Consider the following 21,869-nt stretch of genomic DNA (forward strand, 5'->3'; position numbering starts at 1 on the left):
ATTTGTTTATTCCATCCGTTGACATCGGGTTTCTACAAATTTTGAGAGCTGCCGTAAATCAAAACGCTGTCGATAATATGTCTTTTGAAACGTATTAAGCTACAACACTATCAATTGTCAATATTTTATTCTGTAACATTAGAAAAATAATCGATGTTAATAAATTTCTCTGAAAATTTGAATATTTTACCGATTATATAATTTATATCTAGTATTTATTTTTTTAAACAAGCTAACCATCATGCCGTTAACCGCTAATCGTTTTGGTGGTACCGGGTTCGATTCCCAAGGAGGATGGTTAAATATTTTTTCAATCTAATATTATTCAATATTACCCTGGACTGGTAGGTACCTGAAGCGGAAGGCTGATCACTGATCACCTTTCCTACATGTGTTAACGATCAAGATAACACTACGTTTATATGATGCAGTGCCCTATGCACCATTGGGGTGCGGATAAGGGTTTGAAGAACTATCATTCGAAGGCATCACTGTGGTAGGCAGAGAGAATAGAACGCCACAAGAATCTGTCTTTAAAAAAAAAAAATCGCCTTTTTTACATACATGCATCTCCTCATACCGACTCCTAACCTGACCACGACCAAGTATTTTTTTATTTTTTTAAAGTATTTTATCTTATTTTCTTATCTTGCTAAATATTGCAAGTTGCTCTGTACATATGTATATTGTGCAAATTCATATTCCTGTACAATTCATTTTCGCTATTTAACAAAATATTAATATTTCGGACCGGAAGTCATTGATTTTAACACCATTGCAAGAGGAAGAAAGCTTCATTTAATTTTTGTGATAATATTGACATCCTGTAATAAGGAACTTGTTTGAGGACGATTTTCCAAGAAGACATAAAAACTAATTTTTCCAAGAAGACATAAAAGACAATATTTTGTATTTTAGTGAACTTTAGTGAGCCCATAAACGTTTTATTTTTATTTTTAAGTTTAAGTTTATTTTTATTTTTAAAGTAAGTGTAAGGTTTAAGAGTAAGTGTGATGTATGTTGTAGTCTGTACTAGTTTAACTAAAATATGTATGTAGTATAGAACAGTGAGTAGCGGGAAGATGCCTTCCTCTGGCCGCGCTGAGACTCGCAATCCAGTCAGCCGCTCTTCCCGCGGGGGCGCAAAGAAGAGAACAACGCAAGAGTGTAGAATTGCGACATGGAATATCAGAGGACGTATGGATGGAAAAATGAATGAACTATGTGATGTGAGGAAGAGTAAGTGCTTAGATTTACTATGTGTGACTGAAAGCTGGAAGAAAGGAAATGGATCGATGGAGCACGACGGCTCGCTGGTCCTCTGGTCTGGACTCCCCGAGTCAGATAGAGCGTGTCAGGGCGTCGCCGCGTTTCTGTCACCCAGGATGGTAGAATGTATGAAAGGATATGTGTTTATAAACGCGAGACTCATGTTTATCAGATTCAAAGTCGGATTGACAAGACTACTTGTGCTGATAGGTTATGCTCCCGGCAACTCCGACACCGAATCTGAGAAGGATGAGTTCTGGTTGAATGTAATGAATGTGATGAATGGAAAAATGAATAATGAAAAGGTAATTCTGGCTGGTGATTTAAATGGGTGGGTTGGAACAAGAAGAGAAGGGTTTGAACTATCGCTTGGTATGTATGGGGATGCAAGAGTAAACGATAATGGGAAGAGGTTGTTAGAGGTATGCCTGGAATGGAATCTCTTTGTGTCAAATACTTTTTTTGCACACAAGGGAATCCATCAATATACTTGGGAGAGACGAAATGAAAGGTCCATTATCGATTATGTCGTCATTGACTCTAGATTGAAATCCGCCACAGTAGATACAAGGGTGTTTAGGGGGGCCGAAATGGAAACAGATCACTTTTTGGTGGTTTCAAGAGTGATTCTGTTTCAAGGATGGAGGGCCAAAACAAACAAGGTGGCGGCTCCCTCTAGAGTCAAAGTAGAAAAACTGCAGAATGACGACATAAAGGGTAAATTTGTAAAAGACGTATGCAGTAGGTTGATCGCGGATGATAGAAAGAATCTAAGTATAAATGACATGTGGAAACATTTAAAAGAAAGTGTGTGCGAATCTGCAAAGGTAGTGTGTGGTATAGCGGTGCAAGGAAGGAAAAAAGGCGATGCATGGTGGGATGACGATGTTAAAAAAATAGTGAAAGAGAAGAAGAATGCGTGGTTAGATTGTATAGCAGTAAAAAATAAAAACTCCACTGAGTATGAATCGGTTAAAGAAGTGTACAAGGAATGTAAAATGAAAGTTAAGCATGCGGTGAGTGAACGAAAACGTATGTTGAAAAAGGAAGAAGGAGTAAAAATGACAAAAAATTTCCAAGAAAATATAAAAATATTCTGGAAAGAAGTCAAAAACTCCCGAAATCTAAACGTGAATGGATGTATGAAATCGATTGCAGCGAAAGACGGAAAAATGGTGACGAATGAAAAAGATATAAAAGAGAGATGGAAAGAGTATTTCGAGGAGGTGTATGAAACGCATGCAATTAATAATAACAGCATGTGTGTCGTAAATACACTTCCTAGAATATGTGTGGATGATGATTCAGGAGAGATAGGTATGGAAGAAATTGTGAATGCCTCAAAGTCCCTAAAAAATGGAAAAGCTGTAGGATTCGATAATTTTGCTGCAGAATACATCAAGAATGGTGGCAAAATAGTTCTCACATGGTTACATAGGCTCTTTAACCGGTGTCTAGAGGAAAATTATACTCCCGTCGATTGGAGAAGGGCAGTTATAATGCCTCTTTACAAGGGGAAAGGATCTAGGGTGGAATGTGGAAACTATAGAGCAATCAGTCTATTGAGTGCTGTTGGTAAAATGTATGGACGAATCCTCATAGAAAGGGTAAGAACCATAACTAAGGATAAAGTGTGGGATGTTCAGAGTGGCTTTATGAATGGGAGAGGATGTACGGATCAAATTTTTGCCTTGCGCGATATAACAGAAAAGTTTTTGGGAAAGAACCAAAAGCTTTTCTGCGCATTTGTGGATTTGCAAAAAGCGTATGACCGCGTTGATAGAATGAAGTTATGGAAGGTGTTATCTGAGTATGGAGTGAGCAGTAAACTCATCCAGGGCATTGCATCCTTGTACGAGGATAGCACTGCATGCATTAGGGTAAATAGCTCTTTTTCATCCTGGTTTGACATCTCTAAAGGTGTAAAACAGGGATGTGTAATGTCGCCTTGGCTGTTTAATCTATACATGGATAACTGCATGAAAGAGCTGAAAGGTTTGAATATTGGAGCAAGAATGAATAATTTGACCGTTTGTTGCCTTTTATATGCTGACGACGCTGTTCTTCTTGCCGATAGCAAAGAAGACCTGCAAACGTTGGTGACAAAAGTGTATAATGTGTGCAAGGAAAGTGATTTATTGATGAATGTTAGCAAATCCAAAATCATGGTTTTTGAAAGAGATGAATGTAGATCTGAGTGTGAAATATTGGTAAATGGGGAGATTTTGGAACAGGTAGATGATTTCATATATTTGGGTAGTATGTTTTCTAGGGATGGAAAGATTGATAAAGACATAGAAAGGAGAGTGAATGCTGGGAACAGAGTGAATGGTGCACTAAAATCAGTTTTAGCAAATAAAAATCTATCAGCGGAAGCTAAACTGGCAGTACACAATGGAGTTCTGGTTCCAACCCTTATGTATGGAAGCGAAGCATGGAGTTGGCAAAAGAAGGATGAAAGCAGACTGAATGCAGTCGAAATGCGATCCCTCAGACGAATGTGTGGCAAAACGATGTTTGATAGATGTTCGAATGATGAAATAAGGAAAGAATGTAAGGCTGAGATAAGCATTATCGATAAAATTAAGAAAAGTGTGTTGAGATGGTTTGGACATGTGGAGCGTATGAGCGAAGAAAGAACGGTTAAACAAATTTATGGAGCGAATGTAGTTGGAAAAAGAAGCAGAGGACGACCGAGGAAAACTTGGCACAATCAGGTATGTCAAATACTTGAAAGCGGCCGGGTCAGGAGTCGTAATAATCGTCGGGTATGTATGAGGAGATGCATGAATATAGAAGAGGCAAAGAATGTTTGCAAAGACAGAGTGGTGTGGCGTTCGATTCTCTCTGCCTACCCCTGCGGGGAAGCGGCGTGATGGTTAGTTAGTTAGTTACATAAAAACTAACATTTACTTTTGTAAACAAGAAATGATAGCTACATAATATGTGTAAACTGCTCAAGGTGTATTTTGTATGTATACAGGGGCGTAAATTCTATATAGGCAGAAAAAGAGTGCCTACCTTATTTCAAAATCATACCACCTCTGCTGTCTTTCCTGATTTTTATAAAATTCCAGGCACACCACTGTGTTATATATGTGTACTTATTAATAAAATATTTTTTAATGAATAAATGCTTAATAATAGCCCAAACCAATGATAAATACTGTCTACTGTGAAGATTATATTTATGTTACATAAAGTATATGTACATATGTTACATGTCCGCCTCCGTAGTGTAATGGTCAGCACGCTCGGCTACCGTTCTGGAGGTCCCGGGTTCGATTCTCAAGGGGGGTAAAATAAATATATGTGATTTTTTCACTGTAATATTTATTCAATATTACCATGGACTGGTCCCTGAAGCGGAGGGCTGATCACCTTTCCTTCATGTGTAAACGATCAAAATAACATTGGGGTTCGGATAAGGGTTTGAAAATAAATATTTATTATAACTTAATATAATATAACACAGTGCCCTATGCACCATTGGGGTGCGGATAAGGGTATTATTATTATTATTATATGAACATATATGAGTTCCAAAAAATTAAGCAGCGTAGTTGTCAATCATGGGTAGAATGGTGAATGTTGCACGTGCATAAAGTGATCACTTAAACTAGCTTATAATGGGTCGGAGGCCCAGTAAATACCCAGACTTCTTAATACTTCGTCTTCATCCATGATGACAAAGATGCCAAAATTTAAAAATTACTTAATGGTATTATCTATCTATCTTTTTATTTCAATTTCATTTTTTTTAGGTAAATACCATGTGAAATTCAAATGAATTTACAGGTGGCGGTGATTGAAAATGACGCGGAAAGCATCTAAACAATTTGTTATTATAAGATTTTAATTAATAGTGGTATTTACAAATTAAAACTAAAATTTAAAAATGTAAAATGAGTCCTAATTGGAGAAACCCAGATTTGTGAATAAGGATATGGACATACCCAAAATGGTATGATAATTTTTTTTTTTTTGGATATTGTATGGGCTTTGGGCGTGTACTCGAAAGGAACAATGTTTCCATGCAATATCCTTCCCGCCTCCTTGCCGGGCCAGCGCTAGCCGAATCAGCAACAAAACTGATCGGATTCGAACAATGGATCCTTATAAAACGTGTAATAACACACCATCAATTTATTATTGTAAAATACTTTTATAATATTATACTCAATATACTTTTGTTGCTCTAAAAAATAAATAAATGACACTTTAAGTTTACAACATATTGAGTGTGTCCAAATACTTGTTCACAAATCTGGATTATCTCCAATTATAGGAGTATTTTTCACATTATTTTTTTGATATCTCATCAAAGATGAAGAAGAATATGGAAGTCTGGGCATTTACGGGGCTGACGACCATCATAGACTGGTTTAAGTCATCACTTTACACACGTGTAACATTCACCAATTTTACACATTATTGACAACCTTCTCAAATTCTTGGAAGTTCAATATATGAGGATATGAACCAATTTCGAAACATTATTCTTGAATCATTAATCAACTTCACTAGAGACATCTATTGGTGAGATGTACTTTTTACTGTACAACATATCTTTTTAGTTAAAACCTGAAGGTTTTTTCCCCATTTGAAAAATATTTTGTATTTAAAAAAAAATTATTAAACAATACATTTTCTTCAAAATGCAAAAACAACACTTTCTGCCCTGTAGCGAGTAAATATTAAGTTAAAAATATGCCGCTTTTGCTGGGATAAAGCACATTTTCTGGACATTCCGAAAACATGCACAACCAAAATGTTGTGGAAAGGAGTGAGCAATATGGTATTCACCATATTAGAATTACGAGAATTGAAAGTGAAATAACAAGTATGCGTTACTTTTACAAGGCAAATTTTGTTACATGAGAGAGAAGAAAGATTGAGATAATGTTTGTCTCTGATTGTGCCGAGCTTGTGCCGCGCCTAGAACTACAGTTTATTCCGATTTCTTCCAACGTCATGGCTTCGTTAAAATTGACTGTGGTGCCGACGTAAGTGACCTTTGACATTTCCAGTGCTGACTCGTATATTTATTAATGTTTTTTTTGTTTTCTTTTATGATTTTTTTTAACACTGATTTCTTTTTAAAAAATATATAGGGTCATCGAAAATCATTTAAAATAACTGTTTTAAAATGGTGATTAGAGGTTATTCAATGATTTTGATCTTTTACATATATATTTAACAAATAAAAAAATTATAATTAGGGCACTGATTTAAACAAGTATTATTATTTATTGATTCGGCATTAACTTAAAAATAATCAACATGTGTAATTATGCATATTAAAAATTAAAAATTAAAACTTGAATATACCACTTAATGAGTTTGGTTTATATATACGACTAGTTTCGAAAACTTACAGATGTTTTCATCTTCTGGTAAAAATTAAAGCTTAATTTTGATTTTCTTTTAATTTTAATAAAGCTCATCAAGTGGTATATTCAAGTGTTTAATTTTTTTTAATAATCAACAAGTATTATGATTAAAGTAATAAAATTTATTGAAAATATGGTTTGGGCATGTGGAATGAATGAATAAAGAAAGAACAGTAAAACAATTTTATGAGGTTAATTTGAATGGCAATAAAAGTAGACGAAGACCGAGAAATTTGGTATGACCAAGTATATAAATTTTTCAGGACGTTATGGGCTAGTAATATTTATAGGTCAATTGAAAAAATGTACTACTTGCTACTTTGTTGGCGACATCTATAATTGAAATAAGAAAGTTTTTAACACATTTTTGACATCTCAAATTAGATGAAGAATTATGTGGAAATGTGAGCATTTACAGGGCTTATAACCTGCCATGGGCTGGTTAAGTGATAATTTTACACACGTGCGACATTCATAAATTTAACCCATGATTGACAACACAAAAAGTAAAGTGATAACCTAACCAGCCTATGACAGGTCATAAGCCCCGTAAATACCCAGACTTCCATATTCATCTTCAACTTTATTGAGATGTCAAAAAGCTCGTACATTTTGCCTACACTATACGAAAACTAAATTAAAATAAGTATGTTTTTTTTAATAATTACACACCCATGGATGTGTGGTTTGCCCGCATGCGTGTTGAAGACACGCCCAATACACAACAAAAAACGCGTCGCTTAGTCAATGAATGAAGGTGATGTCACTACTCGGTACGATGTGATCACTACCGCCTGATTGCGGGCTGCGGGATGACAGCTGACCCCCCGCGGCTGGTGCCTTTCGCGGAACTGTCAAACTCACGACAAATGTCAAAATAGGGATTGGCTGAGAGGTGAAACTGATTGACATAATGAGGATTGACTGAAAGGTGAAACTCGCCCTTTCTGTGTACGACACAGCAAAGGTCAATGGATCCAAACACATTTATTGTTATTATTTGTTGAAAAGGGTCATTGATACCCTTTTTATGATATTAATGACAGAATCCCTGAAGAAGATCAGATGACTGTGAATCTCTCGTGACGGGATGCATTCGTTTTCGATAAAAATTGAGAAAAAAGTATTTTTCAGAGGGTTATTTGTGACTATGAGCTACTGCGTCTTACGCCGTACTTAAGTCAAAATTTCTGAGGAAGCCTATATTTCTTCACAGGTACCTATCAATTCTCAAAACAGAATACAAATATTTTATTTATTGTTTCGGCATTGACTTTGTGGTAAGTCATGTTACAATGATTAAGGAAACACTTGTTTTTATACCACTTGAGCTTTATTAAAGACAACTAGTTTCGGAAGCTACACTTCCTTCGTCAGGTCTGAATAATAATAATGTTACCCTAAATCATTTTGGAATACTAATATGCTTAAAAGTACAAATATACTTTACTTTGCATACATAGTTCTTGATATATTTTTCATACTTTCTTGTTATTTTATTATTGTTATATTTTTTTCTGCCTTTTGTGAGTTTTTTGGGAACTTACTTAATTATTTAAATTTCATGTATCCCATTGGGTATTGTCGATTTTGCATTGATTTTTTTTATCTCCTTTCCATTCAAATTTACGATAAAATTATCAACTAGTGCTTAGTTTCAGGTTTTGTCTGCCTCCGCAGTGCAATTGTCGCAGTGTAATACTGGAGATCCCGGGTTCGAATCCCACGGGGAGATAAAATAAATAAAAAGTTATTTTTCATAGATTTATATTATCCACTGACACTTCGTGATGGAATTGCATTTTTAATTTATTATTAGATTAAAACCAATGTTTTTAGCTTTTCCACTTTCCACCAGTCTGATGATGTCGGTAACGACGAAACCCGGTCGCTGGTCAAATAAAAAAGTGGAAAAGCTAAAAATATTGGTTTTATTCTAATAATAATAAAAAAATAAAAAAAGTTATTTTTCACTTTATTATTCATTCGATATAACCTTGGACTGAAACCTGAAGCGGAGAGCTGACCACCTTTCCTTCGTTTGTTAACGATGAAGATAACACAGTGTATATATGATGCAGTGCCCTATGCACCATCGGGGTACGGATAAGGATTAGAAGACGAAGAAAAAAAAAATATATATATATATATATATATATATATATATATATATATATATATATATATATATATATATATATATATATATATATATATATATATAAACGTATTACATCGTAGAACGTGAATTGTCAGGTGTGTGGAGCCGAGTTCTCACCATTGAACTGGTCCTGTCGATTGTGAAATGAGCATGCTCGTGTTGAACATAATTAAGATGAACTCATCAGCATACAATGGAGCGAGGATGCTCGCGGATGGACCCGCTCCGCTCGCGTTTGTACTCGACTTGTTTCTCGGGTGCCTCGACTCGTTTCTGACGACATTCGACGTCAACGCTCTCGGTTGGGCGCTTCGACCAGACCCGAACTTTATTAATAAAACATTACTTATTATAAATGTATTTTTTTAAAGTGTTGTCTTTACTTTAACGCCTGCATCCTAACAGTGTTGCTGTACGGATGTGAGTCGTGGCACCTCACCAAAGCTCAAAGCAAGAAACTAGCAAGTTTTGAAAATAGGTGCCTGAGGCGAATACTGGGTGTAAAGTGGTATGACTTCGTCAGGAATGACGTTATGAGGAGAATAACTCAACAGCCCCTCATACTAGAGTCCTGAAGTCCTGAAGAGGAGAAGGTGGACGTGGTTGGGACATATCCTTAGAATGCCACCTAAGAGCATCAACCCCTCATGTCTCTTCTTCCAACTCCGAGGATTCCGGCGCCCCGGAAGGCCGCTGACAACCATTCACCGCTGGACTGACCTGGGAGGAAGCCAAGGAGATGGCGCGTGACAGAGTGACTTGGAGACGTCTCGTGTTGGCCATATGCTCCACCTAGGGAGCGAACATGGAAAGAAGAAGAAGAAAAATTATAAATAAAACACTAGTTTTTTACCACTTGAGTATTACATATATTGTTCCGACTTCATTAAATTTTAATATTAGTTGATTTCAATTTAAGATTTTGTTGATATTATTTACCTAAAAAAAAACAGATCTTAGCAGCTTTTCTTTTCATTTATAACTCATACAGCATATAATTGTTAAACATTTTCAGTATCTATTTTTCTTTTTTTTTTGTTCAAATCGAATTGGGAGACAAAAACATCAAATGCTATGAAGATGACGTTATCTTAATCGCCGATTCCGAAGACGATCTCCAGAGACTGCTAATTGCAAAAACTTTCTTTATATACGACTTTCTCTGGGGAGTGGGTTCTTTTTAAATATTTTTTTTTAATTAAATTGATGTATTATGAAGATAAAATTATGTTAGAGTTATTTTTAAAAGTAAAACACCTCTTCGAAATATTTTTGAATTATGACAAAATTACACACAAATACCCAAAGATGTCATTGCTATACAAGTTACATCATACCAACTGACAGACGGACTTCGACGTTCATTAACGTCGATACTCCTTTACGGACGTTCATTTACGCCCATACTCCCGGAAAGGTTAAACACACTTAAAATATTATTTTCTTTCCTTCTTAATCCAACCCTGCCGCCGAGTCAGGGGTCTGGCGACCCAGTCGCCTTTAGGGAATGGTTCGAACATTTCTGATTCACCGGTTATCATTCACGGAGATTTAAATATCTGTAATTTAATACGTCCGTATCGTATAAAGATATTGGCGACATCTCCCCGGACGGATTTTAGTGCCCAAAAAATACCTGTAGGGAACTGCATTATCGGCAATGCGCAGGGTACGGGAATGCGCATCTTGCATTCCACACTTACTGCGTCTAACTAAATAGCTAACTAACCATCACGCCGCTTTTCCGCAGGGGTAGGCAGAGAGAATAGAACGCCATACCACCCCGTCTTTGCAAACATTCTTCGCCGCTTCCACGTTCATGCATCTCCTCATGAATTTCAAACATATGAAACATCACTTATTTAAGTAACAGAGTAAGTAATTAATAATCTAATCACACAGGAGTAGGAAGAGAGAATAGAAAGCCATACTTCTCTGTCTTTGAAAGTCTTCGCCTCTTCCACATACATGTACGAGTTTTTCTCATAGATATCTATCTATCTGGATACCCGCCGATTTTTTCGACTCGAATATTTTATATATCTGATCGTGCCAAATTTTTTCTCGGTCTTCTTTTGCTCCTTTTTCAATTGTATTCACCTCGTAATTTTTACCGTTCTTACCTCACTCATTCGTTCCGCATGTCCAAACCATCTCAACACACCTTTCTTAATTTTATCGATAATGCTTATCTCAGCTTTGCATTCCTTCTTTATTTCACCATTCGAACATCTATCATACATCGTTTAGCCGCACATTCATCTGACAGATTGCATTTAATTATGAAGAAGAATATGCAAGTCTGGATATTTACAGGGCTTACGACCTGTCGTAGACTGTAGAAAGACGAGAAACTTAGAATTGTTAACAAGGATTTGGACACATTCAAAATGATGTGAATAAATTGTACCCAATTATGTTCATATTATATGTAATTATAATTTATAATCTGAGGGTAAAAAAATTGGTTTGAATCACCAACTCGTCATAACAAATTAAAAACCTACTATGAAACTTGGAAAATAACTAAAAGATAAAATTGTGCTCATAGTGTCAATAGGAATTAGTTCCTATCTACGTCAATAAAGCATTAGTTTATGCTTCCCTGGTCATCTGATTGACCCAAAATATTTTTTACACACTAACAAATATGCATACTCAACCATAAACATGATAATGAGTTTACTCAAAAAAAATTAAATCAATTTTAGTAAATTTGTGACTCGTAAAAACATGTACCTACTAGAAAATTGTGTATACAAAAATTCGCGTGCGGTACCGTACGCGTCATAGAAGTGAAACATTATAATTATAGTCTATCTTTGTTTTAAAGTCACTATAAATATTTTCCGCCTCCGTAGTGTAATGGTCAGCACGCTCGGCTACCGTTCTGGAGGTGCCAGGTTCGATTCCCGGGGGGGTTAAAATAAATATAAGTGATTTTTTCACTGTAATATTTATTAAATATCACCCTGAACTGGTACCTGAAGCAGAGGGCTGATCACCTTTCCTTCATGTGTTAACGATCAAAATAACACCGCGTTTATATGATGCAGTGCCCTATGCACCATTGGGGTGCGGATAAGGGTTTAAAAATAATTATTTATTATAACTTAATTATAATGTCTACCGGTTTCGAATGTAACCGCTTCTTTATCAAGACTGATTAATACTTCTTTTAAAAAAAAAAGAATTGAAAGATTGATAAAGACATAGAAAGTAGAGTGAATAGTGTACTGAAACCATTAAAAGCAAATAAAAACCAGTTAAATCAGTTAAAGCTAAATTGGCAGTACATTACAGAGTTCTAATTGCAATCCTAATGTACAGAAGCGAAGCATGGAGTTTGCAAAAGAAAAAGGATAAAAAAAGACTGAATCCAGTCGAAATGCGATCCCTCATCAAAACGATGTATGATAGATGTTCGAATGGTGATATGAGGGAAGAATATAAGGCTGAGATAAGCATTATCGATAAAATTAAGAAAAGTGTGTTGAGATGGTTTGGGCATGTGAATCGAATGAGTTAAGAAAAAATGTATGGTAGCTAAGCATGGAGTTGGGAAAAGAGGGATGAAAGGAGACTGAATGCAGTTTTGCCGCACATCTGTTTAAGAAAACACATTACGACTCTACTACTACTACTACCATCACGCCGTTTCCCCGCAGACGGTAGGCAGAGAGCATGGAACGCCACACTCTTCTGTCCTGACATACACTCCTTGCCTCCTTCACATCCATACATCTAGTTATACATGCCCTCCGATTACGCAGACTTTTGACACCGCCAGATTTTAGGTTCTGATTGATCTGATCTTACCAAGTATTTTTCGGTCGTCCTCGTTCTGTTTTCCCTCACACATTCGCCGAATATATTTTCTTAGTCATTCTCTTGTTATCCATTCGCTCCACATGTCCATACCACCGGAAAGAACTCTTCCTAATCTTTTAAATTATTCCTCGTTCAGCCTTACATTCCTTTCTTATATCTTCGTTTTTAATTCTGTCATAAAATGATTTTCCACACATTCGTCTGAGGGAGCGCATTTCAACAGCGTTCACTTTGCTTTCATCCTTCCTTTGCCAGTTCCATGTTTCGCTTCCATACATTAGTGTCGGTACTAGCACGCCGCTATTTTTATTACCATTTTTATTATAATTAATTTATAATAATTATAAGTTATAAATGCTATAATAAATAAAATAATCGAATTCTTCCTTCTTAAAATCTCCGATGGAGCATATTCAATAGTGCACCAAAATAATGATACAGGCAAATTGGATTTAGATACTGATCTCCATTTTTGATGGTTTTGACGGCAAGCAATAGTTATGAATATAAATTGAAGTCAGGTCAAAAGGGTTAACTTAATAAATCTCTGGATTCCCGAACATCTGTACCATAGACACGAGGTTTATAATGTTTAATTTTCTTTGGAATGCAGCCGTTATCTATGGTTACGTGGCATATACAAATTCGTGGCGGCATCTGTACATCTCTGAACGGATATGGATAATTGAATATGGGATAATCTGTCATCGGAATAGTGATATTTTGATTTAAAGATACCTTTGTGACCTTTTTACTTATACACTTGGGTCTGTTTTTAGGCGGATCTTTTATATACGATTTTGAAGTAATACGATTTTAAAATGTAATGGAACCTATCTCTTATTTTTGTATGTAGTTCAAGTCTTTTTTATGCGATTTCGCATAAAAAAATCTAAAATTTTGACTAGTGCAGGTTACAATCGTTTAAATGTGATTGTGTCACTGGCACAAAGTTAAGCTCAAATCTTTCATCGTATTCACGAGATGCTTTATTGGAAAAAAAAGAAAAAGTACTTATAATTTGGATTATGAATTTGGAATATGTAATTTGGAGGAATGTCCGCCTCCGTAGTGTAATGGTCAGCATGCTCGGCTACCATTCTGGAGGTCCCGGGTTCGATTCCCAGGGGGGTTTAATAAATATAAGTGATTTTTTTACTCTAATATTTATTCAATATTACACCTGAAGTGGAGGGCTGATCACCTTTCCTTCATGTGTAAACGATCGAGATAACACTGCGTTTATATGAAGCAGTGCCCTATGCACCATTGGGGTGCGGTAAGGTTTTTATTATATTATTATTAATTTGGATTAAATATTTTTTTTCAAAAACGATTTCCTATATGTTGATATTTAAAATAAGGAAAAAGCTCTTCTGTTTTTATTTTTATAATTTTTTTATAAACTTTTGTTATGCGATTTTTAGTACATTCTCTCATTTCGATTAGAAGTTATGCGGTTTTTAAAAATAATGGAACCTATCCCCCAGTTTTGTATATATTTCAAGTTTTTTTATGCGATTTTTTTTTTGCGACTCTCCGTGGAACGTATCTACCGCATAAAAAGAGACCCAAGTGTATGTGGTGAATAGTAATGTATTCTATGGGATGTAATAGATCTAACCTATAAGGAAAACCAAAGATTCGGCCGCTAGCCGTCATAGGCTGGTTTAAGTGATCACTTTACACACGTGTAACATTCACCAATTCTACCCATTATTGACAACCACACTACTCAATTTCTTGGAAGCTCTATACAAATGAACCAATTTAGAAACGTTGTTCTTGAATCACTAGAAGTTCACCAGAGACATCTATTGGTGAGTTGAAAAGAAGCTTTTTATTGAGCAGAAACTCATTTATTAGTAGTATTTTTATAATTTCTTGCATAAGCTTAACTAAATTCCAAAGTAATTTTGACATTCGGTAATTTAAAATCCGCCTCCGTAGTGTAATGGTCAGCACGCTCGGCTACCGTTCAGCAGGTCACGGGTTCGATTCCCAGGGAGGGGGAAAAATAAATATGAGTCATTTTTTCACTGTAATATTTATTCAATATTACCCTGGACTGGTACCTGAGGCGGAGGGCTTATCACCTGTCCTTCATGTGTAAAAAAACGATCAAGATAACACTGCGTTTATATGACTGAGTGCCCTATGCACCATTAGGGTGCGGATAAGGGTTTAAAAAATAAATAAATAAATTAAAATATGAAGGAAGCAATGAGTGTATGTTTGTCCTGGCAGACGATGTGGCGTTCCATCTTCTATGCCTACCCCTGCGGGGAAACGGTGGAATGGTAGTAGTGGATTTAGGTTGATGTGTGATTTGTCATCCAACACTCATATTTTGATAGTTTAATTTCATCTGAAAAGGTTGCTTATCCTGTGAATGAAATATCCCGAAAGCTAACACCGGGATTATACTTTATATGACAGATGTCTTCATAAAGGAGTTGTTAAACCACAGGACATTCCTGATAAATGGGTATTTAAGGATAAAAAAAACCTTCAGCCGACATACGACACAACGCTACGGTCGAAATACAAGGACATTCTATCAAAAAATCATGGTTTTGGTTTACTTATGGTTTCTTTATCATAAACACCTATATTATCAGTTGAAATCGGTTTTCAATTATTTAAAAATAATATTACATTTATGACACATGAATAGGACCTAGTTGGCGCTATTAGAGATGCCTAAGATAAGGACAATAACTCTCAAATGATAGTGATAGTCACGTCGTCAGGAGGACATAATATGACACGTACAGAAGAAGAAAATGAGAACATCTGTAATCCTAGAAAGTAATTGCGTCTTTAATAAACTCAAAAGTGGTACACCTGTATAAACCGTTTGATAAAAATTATCATTTAAAAAAAAATATATATAATAATAATAAAACCCTTATCCGCACCCCAATGGTGCATAGGGCACTGCTTCATATAAACGCAGTGTTATCTCAATCGTTTACACATGAAGGAAAGGTGATTAGCCCTCCGCTTCAGGTACCAGTCCAGGGTGATATTGAATAAATATTACAGTGTAAAAATCACTTATATTTATTTGACCCCCCCTGGGAATCGAACCCGGGACCTCCAGAACGGTAGCCAAGCGTGCTGACCATTACACTACGGAGGCGAACAAAAAAATTATACTACGTAGAAACCACAAAGCAAGATTTCAAGTATATTTTGACGATGAAAAATCAAATGATTAAAATAAGTTTTTCACAAAAAACGTTTTTTTCAAATACACTAATAATTTTACTCTTTCGATCACGCTTTAATACTTTCAAAATAATCAATATATTTTATTGAAAAAAACATTTGGAATTTTATAAATACATATAAGATATTTTGTAGTTCGAGCTGAAACAATTTTGACTCAATTTAGTAAGGGATGCCACAGGGGATCATATCTCATCGAGGATACTTTACAAGTTGAGCTGTCGTCACACTAAATCCGGAATAAGAGATTCAAAACGTTAATCTTAAGTTGACTTCTGCTATCCTAATACTTTGTCATCGGACACAAGGCCATTTAGTCAGTAATATTATTATAAATTTTATATAAATTTTGTCGTGAATGAATAATAATATTAATAATATATTAAAAAATTGTAAATTAATGAAAACAAGGATGTCAAAAGAAGAAGTATTAGATAAGATTTCGAGGGGAGAGATGTAGAAAAAACCAATGAATAACGATATGATGATCAGATTTTTCTTGAATGTTATCAGAGACGATGCATTCTTCACACGAAGAGGTAATAATTCATTCCTAAGTCTTACCGCTTAAACAGAAAATGAAATACTGAAGAATGATGTGATATGACGAGGAATGGAAAGTGTGAAGAACGAAGTGATAAACCATGTTTAGAAATGTATATAACAAAGGGATTACAAGTAACCATACAACATTTTGTCAAACAAAATACCAGGATACAATGAAACGATGAGAGGATCGAGTAGACATTTCGGTGATTGCAGATATTCTTTTTATTTTTCCCTTTAAAAATCTAATGCATGTCGTTGTGACATTTATAATACAAAAGCTTATCGTCGGTCTAACCATTGAATTTTGAGTTACGAGGGATTAAGATAGAAAACATTTTCAAGTCAACAGGATTACTGGGGACAAACAACTCTTTGACAAGAGAGTCAAATATCAACACATATAAGAGAGATGTTACAACAAAGACAATCCCGCTTTTGATACAAAACAACAGTGATGTTTATCACAGATAATCGTAATACGAATCAAAAGTGTCATATCGCTCACTCCTTTCAAGAACGTCATAAATCAAAAATCGACAATTTTCAGTTGTATATGTTTTCGAAATGCCCAGAAAATGTACTATATCCCAGAAAAAGAGGCATATTTTTAACTTAATATTTATCCGGTACAGGGCAGAAATTGTTGTTTTTGCATTTTGAAGAAAAGGTATTGTTTAATTATTTTTTAAATATACTAAATATTCTTTAAACGGAGAAAAAACCTTCAGGTTTTACTTAAAAAGATCTGTTGCACAGTAAAAAGTTTTATTTATTTTTAATACATTGTATTATATATTTAAACTTTAAAAACGTTCTCCTGAAAAATCAAGTTTTTTTATTTATGACGTTCTTGAAAGGAGTGAGGGATATAAGCTTTATTACATATGTTATCAATGGATGATTTTTTTTATTTGTGATTTATTTATTTACTATTTATTTTATCTTTATTCTAAACCTAGAGTTGAAGTGTGGAAGCCTTTTAAATTGATATATCATAGTAATACAGGAGAAAGTGACCAAGTGCATTTTTTACAAAAACGTGATTTTTGACTATTTGATATCATAATACAATAGTTTAATATTGCCCTGAAAAAATCTCAAATCGATTTTAAACTTAGAGATATATTATATTGACTTGTTAGAAATGACTTACTGCATTAATGTTTATTTTCTTGGCAAGCAAAAGTGATATAAATGGCCCTCCTGAACATTTTACGTTTTGTTAATTGGTCACTTTCTCCTGATATAGTCACCTACGTGATTTTGTATAGAATATTAAAATAAAATTTCTGAATTAAAATGAAGTTATACAAATTTATAAATAAACTGAAATATTTATTTACACATAATATGATACTTTTTGTATATTTTTCCTATTTATTTTCATCTTACCTGTTTCCAATTTCGTCAGCTGAAAATAAAGATCGCTATCACACGAACAGATTTTTTGACCATAAAACATCCCAACTCAAGGAAACACCATTAATAGACACCTAACTTCGACATCATCGAGGAGGTCTTAATAACGCATTCATCCAGCTTAACAAAAAAGGCCTCAAAGTAGTATCTTAATTGAAATACGATATTAGTTTCCTGTCGACTGTTTTACAGCCAAAATCGATTCCTAGTTCTGTTTTCAGGTTTTTTTATTACTTCATTTCCAAAATTTATTTCGCTTTTGGTATTATAGTATCCCATGGAAGTGTGTCATTACTCCAATCTACATATGTTGCCAGTAATGGGTTATCTATCTCTCCAATGGTTTTCTGATCTCAGACCACCCTAGAAATGGTTCTTCATCAACAAAACCTTTGTTTACCCAACCTACTAAATGAATTAAATGGATGATAAGAAATTGAATTGATACCTGCCATGTATATGCTTCATTCTTCTTCGTCGAACCCTTATCCGCACTCCAATGGTGCATAGGGCATTGCATCGTATAAACGCTGTGTTATATTGATCGTTAAAACGTGAAGAAAAGCTTATCAGCCCTCCGTTTCATGTACCTACCAGTCCAGGGTAATATTGAATAAATAAGTGAAAAAATCATTAATATTTTTTGACCACCCCCCCCCCTCCTTGGGAATTGTACCGGGGACTCCTAACGGCAGCCGAGGGTGCTAACCATTACTCCTGCGATGTCGATTCCCAGCTGTTACTCCATCTCTATGATGGTCTGGCCGGGAATCGTCTACATTGGGGTTGCACGTGCAATGTAATGTAGGGAAATCAGGATGGATTCATTATCCTCACATGGGCATAACGTTGTCTTCTTCATTGCTTTCACAAGCGTAAAATATTATAAGAAAAATACAGTACGCTTGTTGCTTTTCTTGATTTTTCAATGCTTGTAAGTTCTTTCCGAATCTGTGTTTTTTTAAATCTCAAATCGTAGTTACCGAAAAACGTAACCGTTGGCATATTATTACGAGTGATATGTAGTCGGTACGTGACGTGTTAGATCGTGTGTGTGCGCACATAGGGCGTCGAGGTGTGGGGCCCGCTTTAGGTCCTCGTAAACCCGACAACAAGCTAATTGGGCCTATAAAGGGCGACCTCCATGTGAGTATATTTATACCCAAGTACCGCGCTGGCCATGCAGTGATGGTGTACGAGCAATGAAAGAAGATTTATTCAGTTTTAAATGATTTAGCCTCCGTCGACGAAACCTAAACTTGCAGTACCCAACTAAGCATGTGCTTATATTGTTTCCAAGTTTTTGTAATTTATTCATCAATATTTTGTTTCAAACCTCATCAAATGCTTTTTAAAAGTCAGAATAGATGTAATTTACTTGATGATTATTTTCTAGTGAATCTGATATGTATTTCTGAGAGATCAAATTATTGGATAGTTACACTTGTGAATTCATGTTGTTCATTCACATACGGTTTTGTCCGCTTTACCAAGAAATTTCGCAATCGAGAATTTTCAGATTTATTTCTAGTAAAACTATTGAAAAACTATTGTATATATATCTATGTATTTATATATCTAACCAACACGCAGCTTTTTCGCAAGGGTAAGCAGAGAAAATATAACGTCACATAACTCTCTCTGTCTTTGAAAACAATCTTCGCCTTTTGCACATTTCCATAACCGGCGGATATGCATGAGGAGATGCATAAATGCGGAAGAGGCAATGATTGTTTCATGTACGCTTCCAATACGATGACAGTTATTTTTTTTAATTATGTTGTATATTGAAAACAACAAATATTACAACCTTCTTTATTAAGTTGTGGATGAGGTATTTTAGATTTTATTAGGGTGAGAATAAAGACACTGGGTGTAAAGTGGTATGACTTCGTCAGAAATGAGGATGTGAGGAGAAGAACCCAACAGCCCCTCATACTGGAAGTCCTGAAGAGGAAAAAGTGGACATGGTTGGGACATGTCCTTAGAATGCCTAAGGATTCCATTCATTGACTATACTCAGCGGAATTTCGAAATGCCGGACAGACCTGGGAGGAAGTCAAGGAGATGGCGCGTGACAGAGTGACTTGGAGACGTCTCATGTTGGCCATATGCTCCACGTAGAGAGTGAACATGGAAAAAGGTAAAAAAAGAATCTATGATATTTTATATGATTCTGGGATCCAGGATTTTAACGATGGAGAATCATTGGATAAAGTATTCCTTAAAGTATCCAGAGTAAAAGGAGTATATTTGCCAGGTAATTCCGTCGTAAATCACCAGCAAGTTGTTTAGCCTTCGTGGGGAGTCTGGCGTTATCTGAGAGAAGTGTTGGTTCCACAATTTGATGTCTTTTTTCGTTCGTGGCATCCTCTTTCTTCGGATTCACATAAATTTGATGACCGAAACAAGGCACACTCACGCAGGCGCCTCAACCACTTTTCGGCATTACTCAGACCAGGGGTGGAGTGAAAATTAATATAAAACAACATTTTTTAACATTTCAACATTGATGAAGAAAAATATGAGATCTTTATAAAATTAATTAACTTTGTTTTCACCACATTTTTCATTAATACAATTCAACCTACCGGTTTCAACAATACATTGTCATCATCAGGGTTTATTTTAAATAAAAAACACTAAAATTATTTCACCAAAAACTTCAACACACTCAATAAAAATTCTAAAAATTATGATTAAAAAATTATTAATGATTTAAGGATTTTTATGTAGTGTGTTGAAGTTTTTGGTGAAAGTTTTTTGAATGTTTTTGATGTTTTTGATTTAAAATAAACCCTGATGATGACAATGTATTGTTGAAACCGGTAGGTTGAATTGTATTCATAAAAAAATAGTGGTGAAAGCAAAGTTAATTATTTTTTTTAAGATATTATAAAATGTACCACAAAGTATCTGCAGAAAACATTTAAGAAAAAATATGAAAGTCTGTGGGTATTTACCTGGATAGGCTTGTCATAACCGGAAGCCTAGAAGGTCGGAGAGCTAGAGATAGATCTCCAACTCAATGGACCGACCAGGTAAAAGAGATCACAGGCCTCTCCGATGCGGAAGCTCCAAAGGTTGCACAATGCAGGAACCAATGACGGAGTGTTGTCTGAGGTTCCAGAGGAAGCCAAAATCCTCAGCAATGAGGTAAATGACCGGAGAAGAAAAAGTAATAGGATGGTTAAGAGATCAATTAACGCGGGTGAAACATTCACCATTCTACCTATAATTGACAACCACAGTAGGTAATCAATTTTTTGGAACTCCTAGAAGATATATGATCAATATCACAACACAATGCATTTGAGTTCACAAGAGCCATCTTTGTTCGATTGAGAAAGCTTTTATTTAGCTGAGACCCGTTTATTTGGCCATAACTTTTAAGTAGAGAAAACCCAGATTTGTGAACAAGTAAGTATTTGGACACACTCAAAATATTAAGAGTACAAAACCAGTTTTTTTTAATAAAACGAAGAATAAATTCACTCACGAGTAGGTATATGCTACAAAACTTACAAACTTGAAGCTTTACTAGGGCCATGATAAGCGTTGCTGCATAAGCCGTAGATTGATTTCAGAGTCACTTAGGTAATATAAAAAATAATACTTTTTTAAAAATAAAAAAAAGTTTATTATTTATGTCAAACCATAGTCATCGCCTATGTACCTTAGAGGTTTACACACTTCACATTAAGGTTTAAAATTATGATAAAATTACATTTGAAAAAACACCATACCAAAAATTCGGCGCCGGCCCTGATCTAGTGACATTTTAATGAATGAACCAAAGTGTTTGACATTATCGCCCGTGTTGAGTGTGAATAAAAAAGGTTTTTTTCTCCATTCGGAACACTATCGGGGTCGCAGTAAAAGGACTACAGGTGTGAAGTTACAGGATGTGCTTTAAAATATTATAATAATGATGTAACCAAATGAATGGACATTTTGTGTTTGTTACAATAAAATAAAAGTGTTAACATTAGGAAGAAAAAATAGTTTTTTTT

At 35.1% G+C, this 21,869-nt stretch overlaps 1 protein-coding gene across 1 annotated transcript in view; it reads left to right on the forward strand.

The window, feature by feature from the left end:
- The first annotated feature begins 1,082 nt into the window (after window positions 1–1,082).
- LOC148308316 (uncharacterized) overlaps window positions 1,083–21,869 on the forward strand; it is a 59,964-nt gene continuing 39,177 nt past the window's right edge. Inside the window, exon 1 of the mRNA XM_088261948.1 lies at window positions 1,083–1,600. Within this exon, the coding sequence (XP_088118074.1) occupies window positions 1,083–1,600 (518 nt within the window). The remainder of the gene's footprint in view (window positions 1,601–21,869) is intronic.

Source organism: Brachycentrus maculatus, unplaced genomic scaffold (assembly GCF_059751285.1).
Source record: "Brachycentrus maculatus isolate JH-2025_06_01 unplaced genomic scaffold, ASM5975128v1 h1tg000170l, whole genome shotgun sequence".
In the NCBI taxonomy this organism is placed as follows: domain Eukaryota; kingdom Metazoa; phylum Arthropoda; class Insecta; order Trichoptera; family Brachycentridae; genus Brachycentrus; species Brachycentrus maculatus.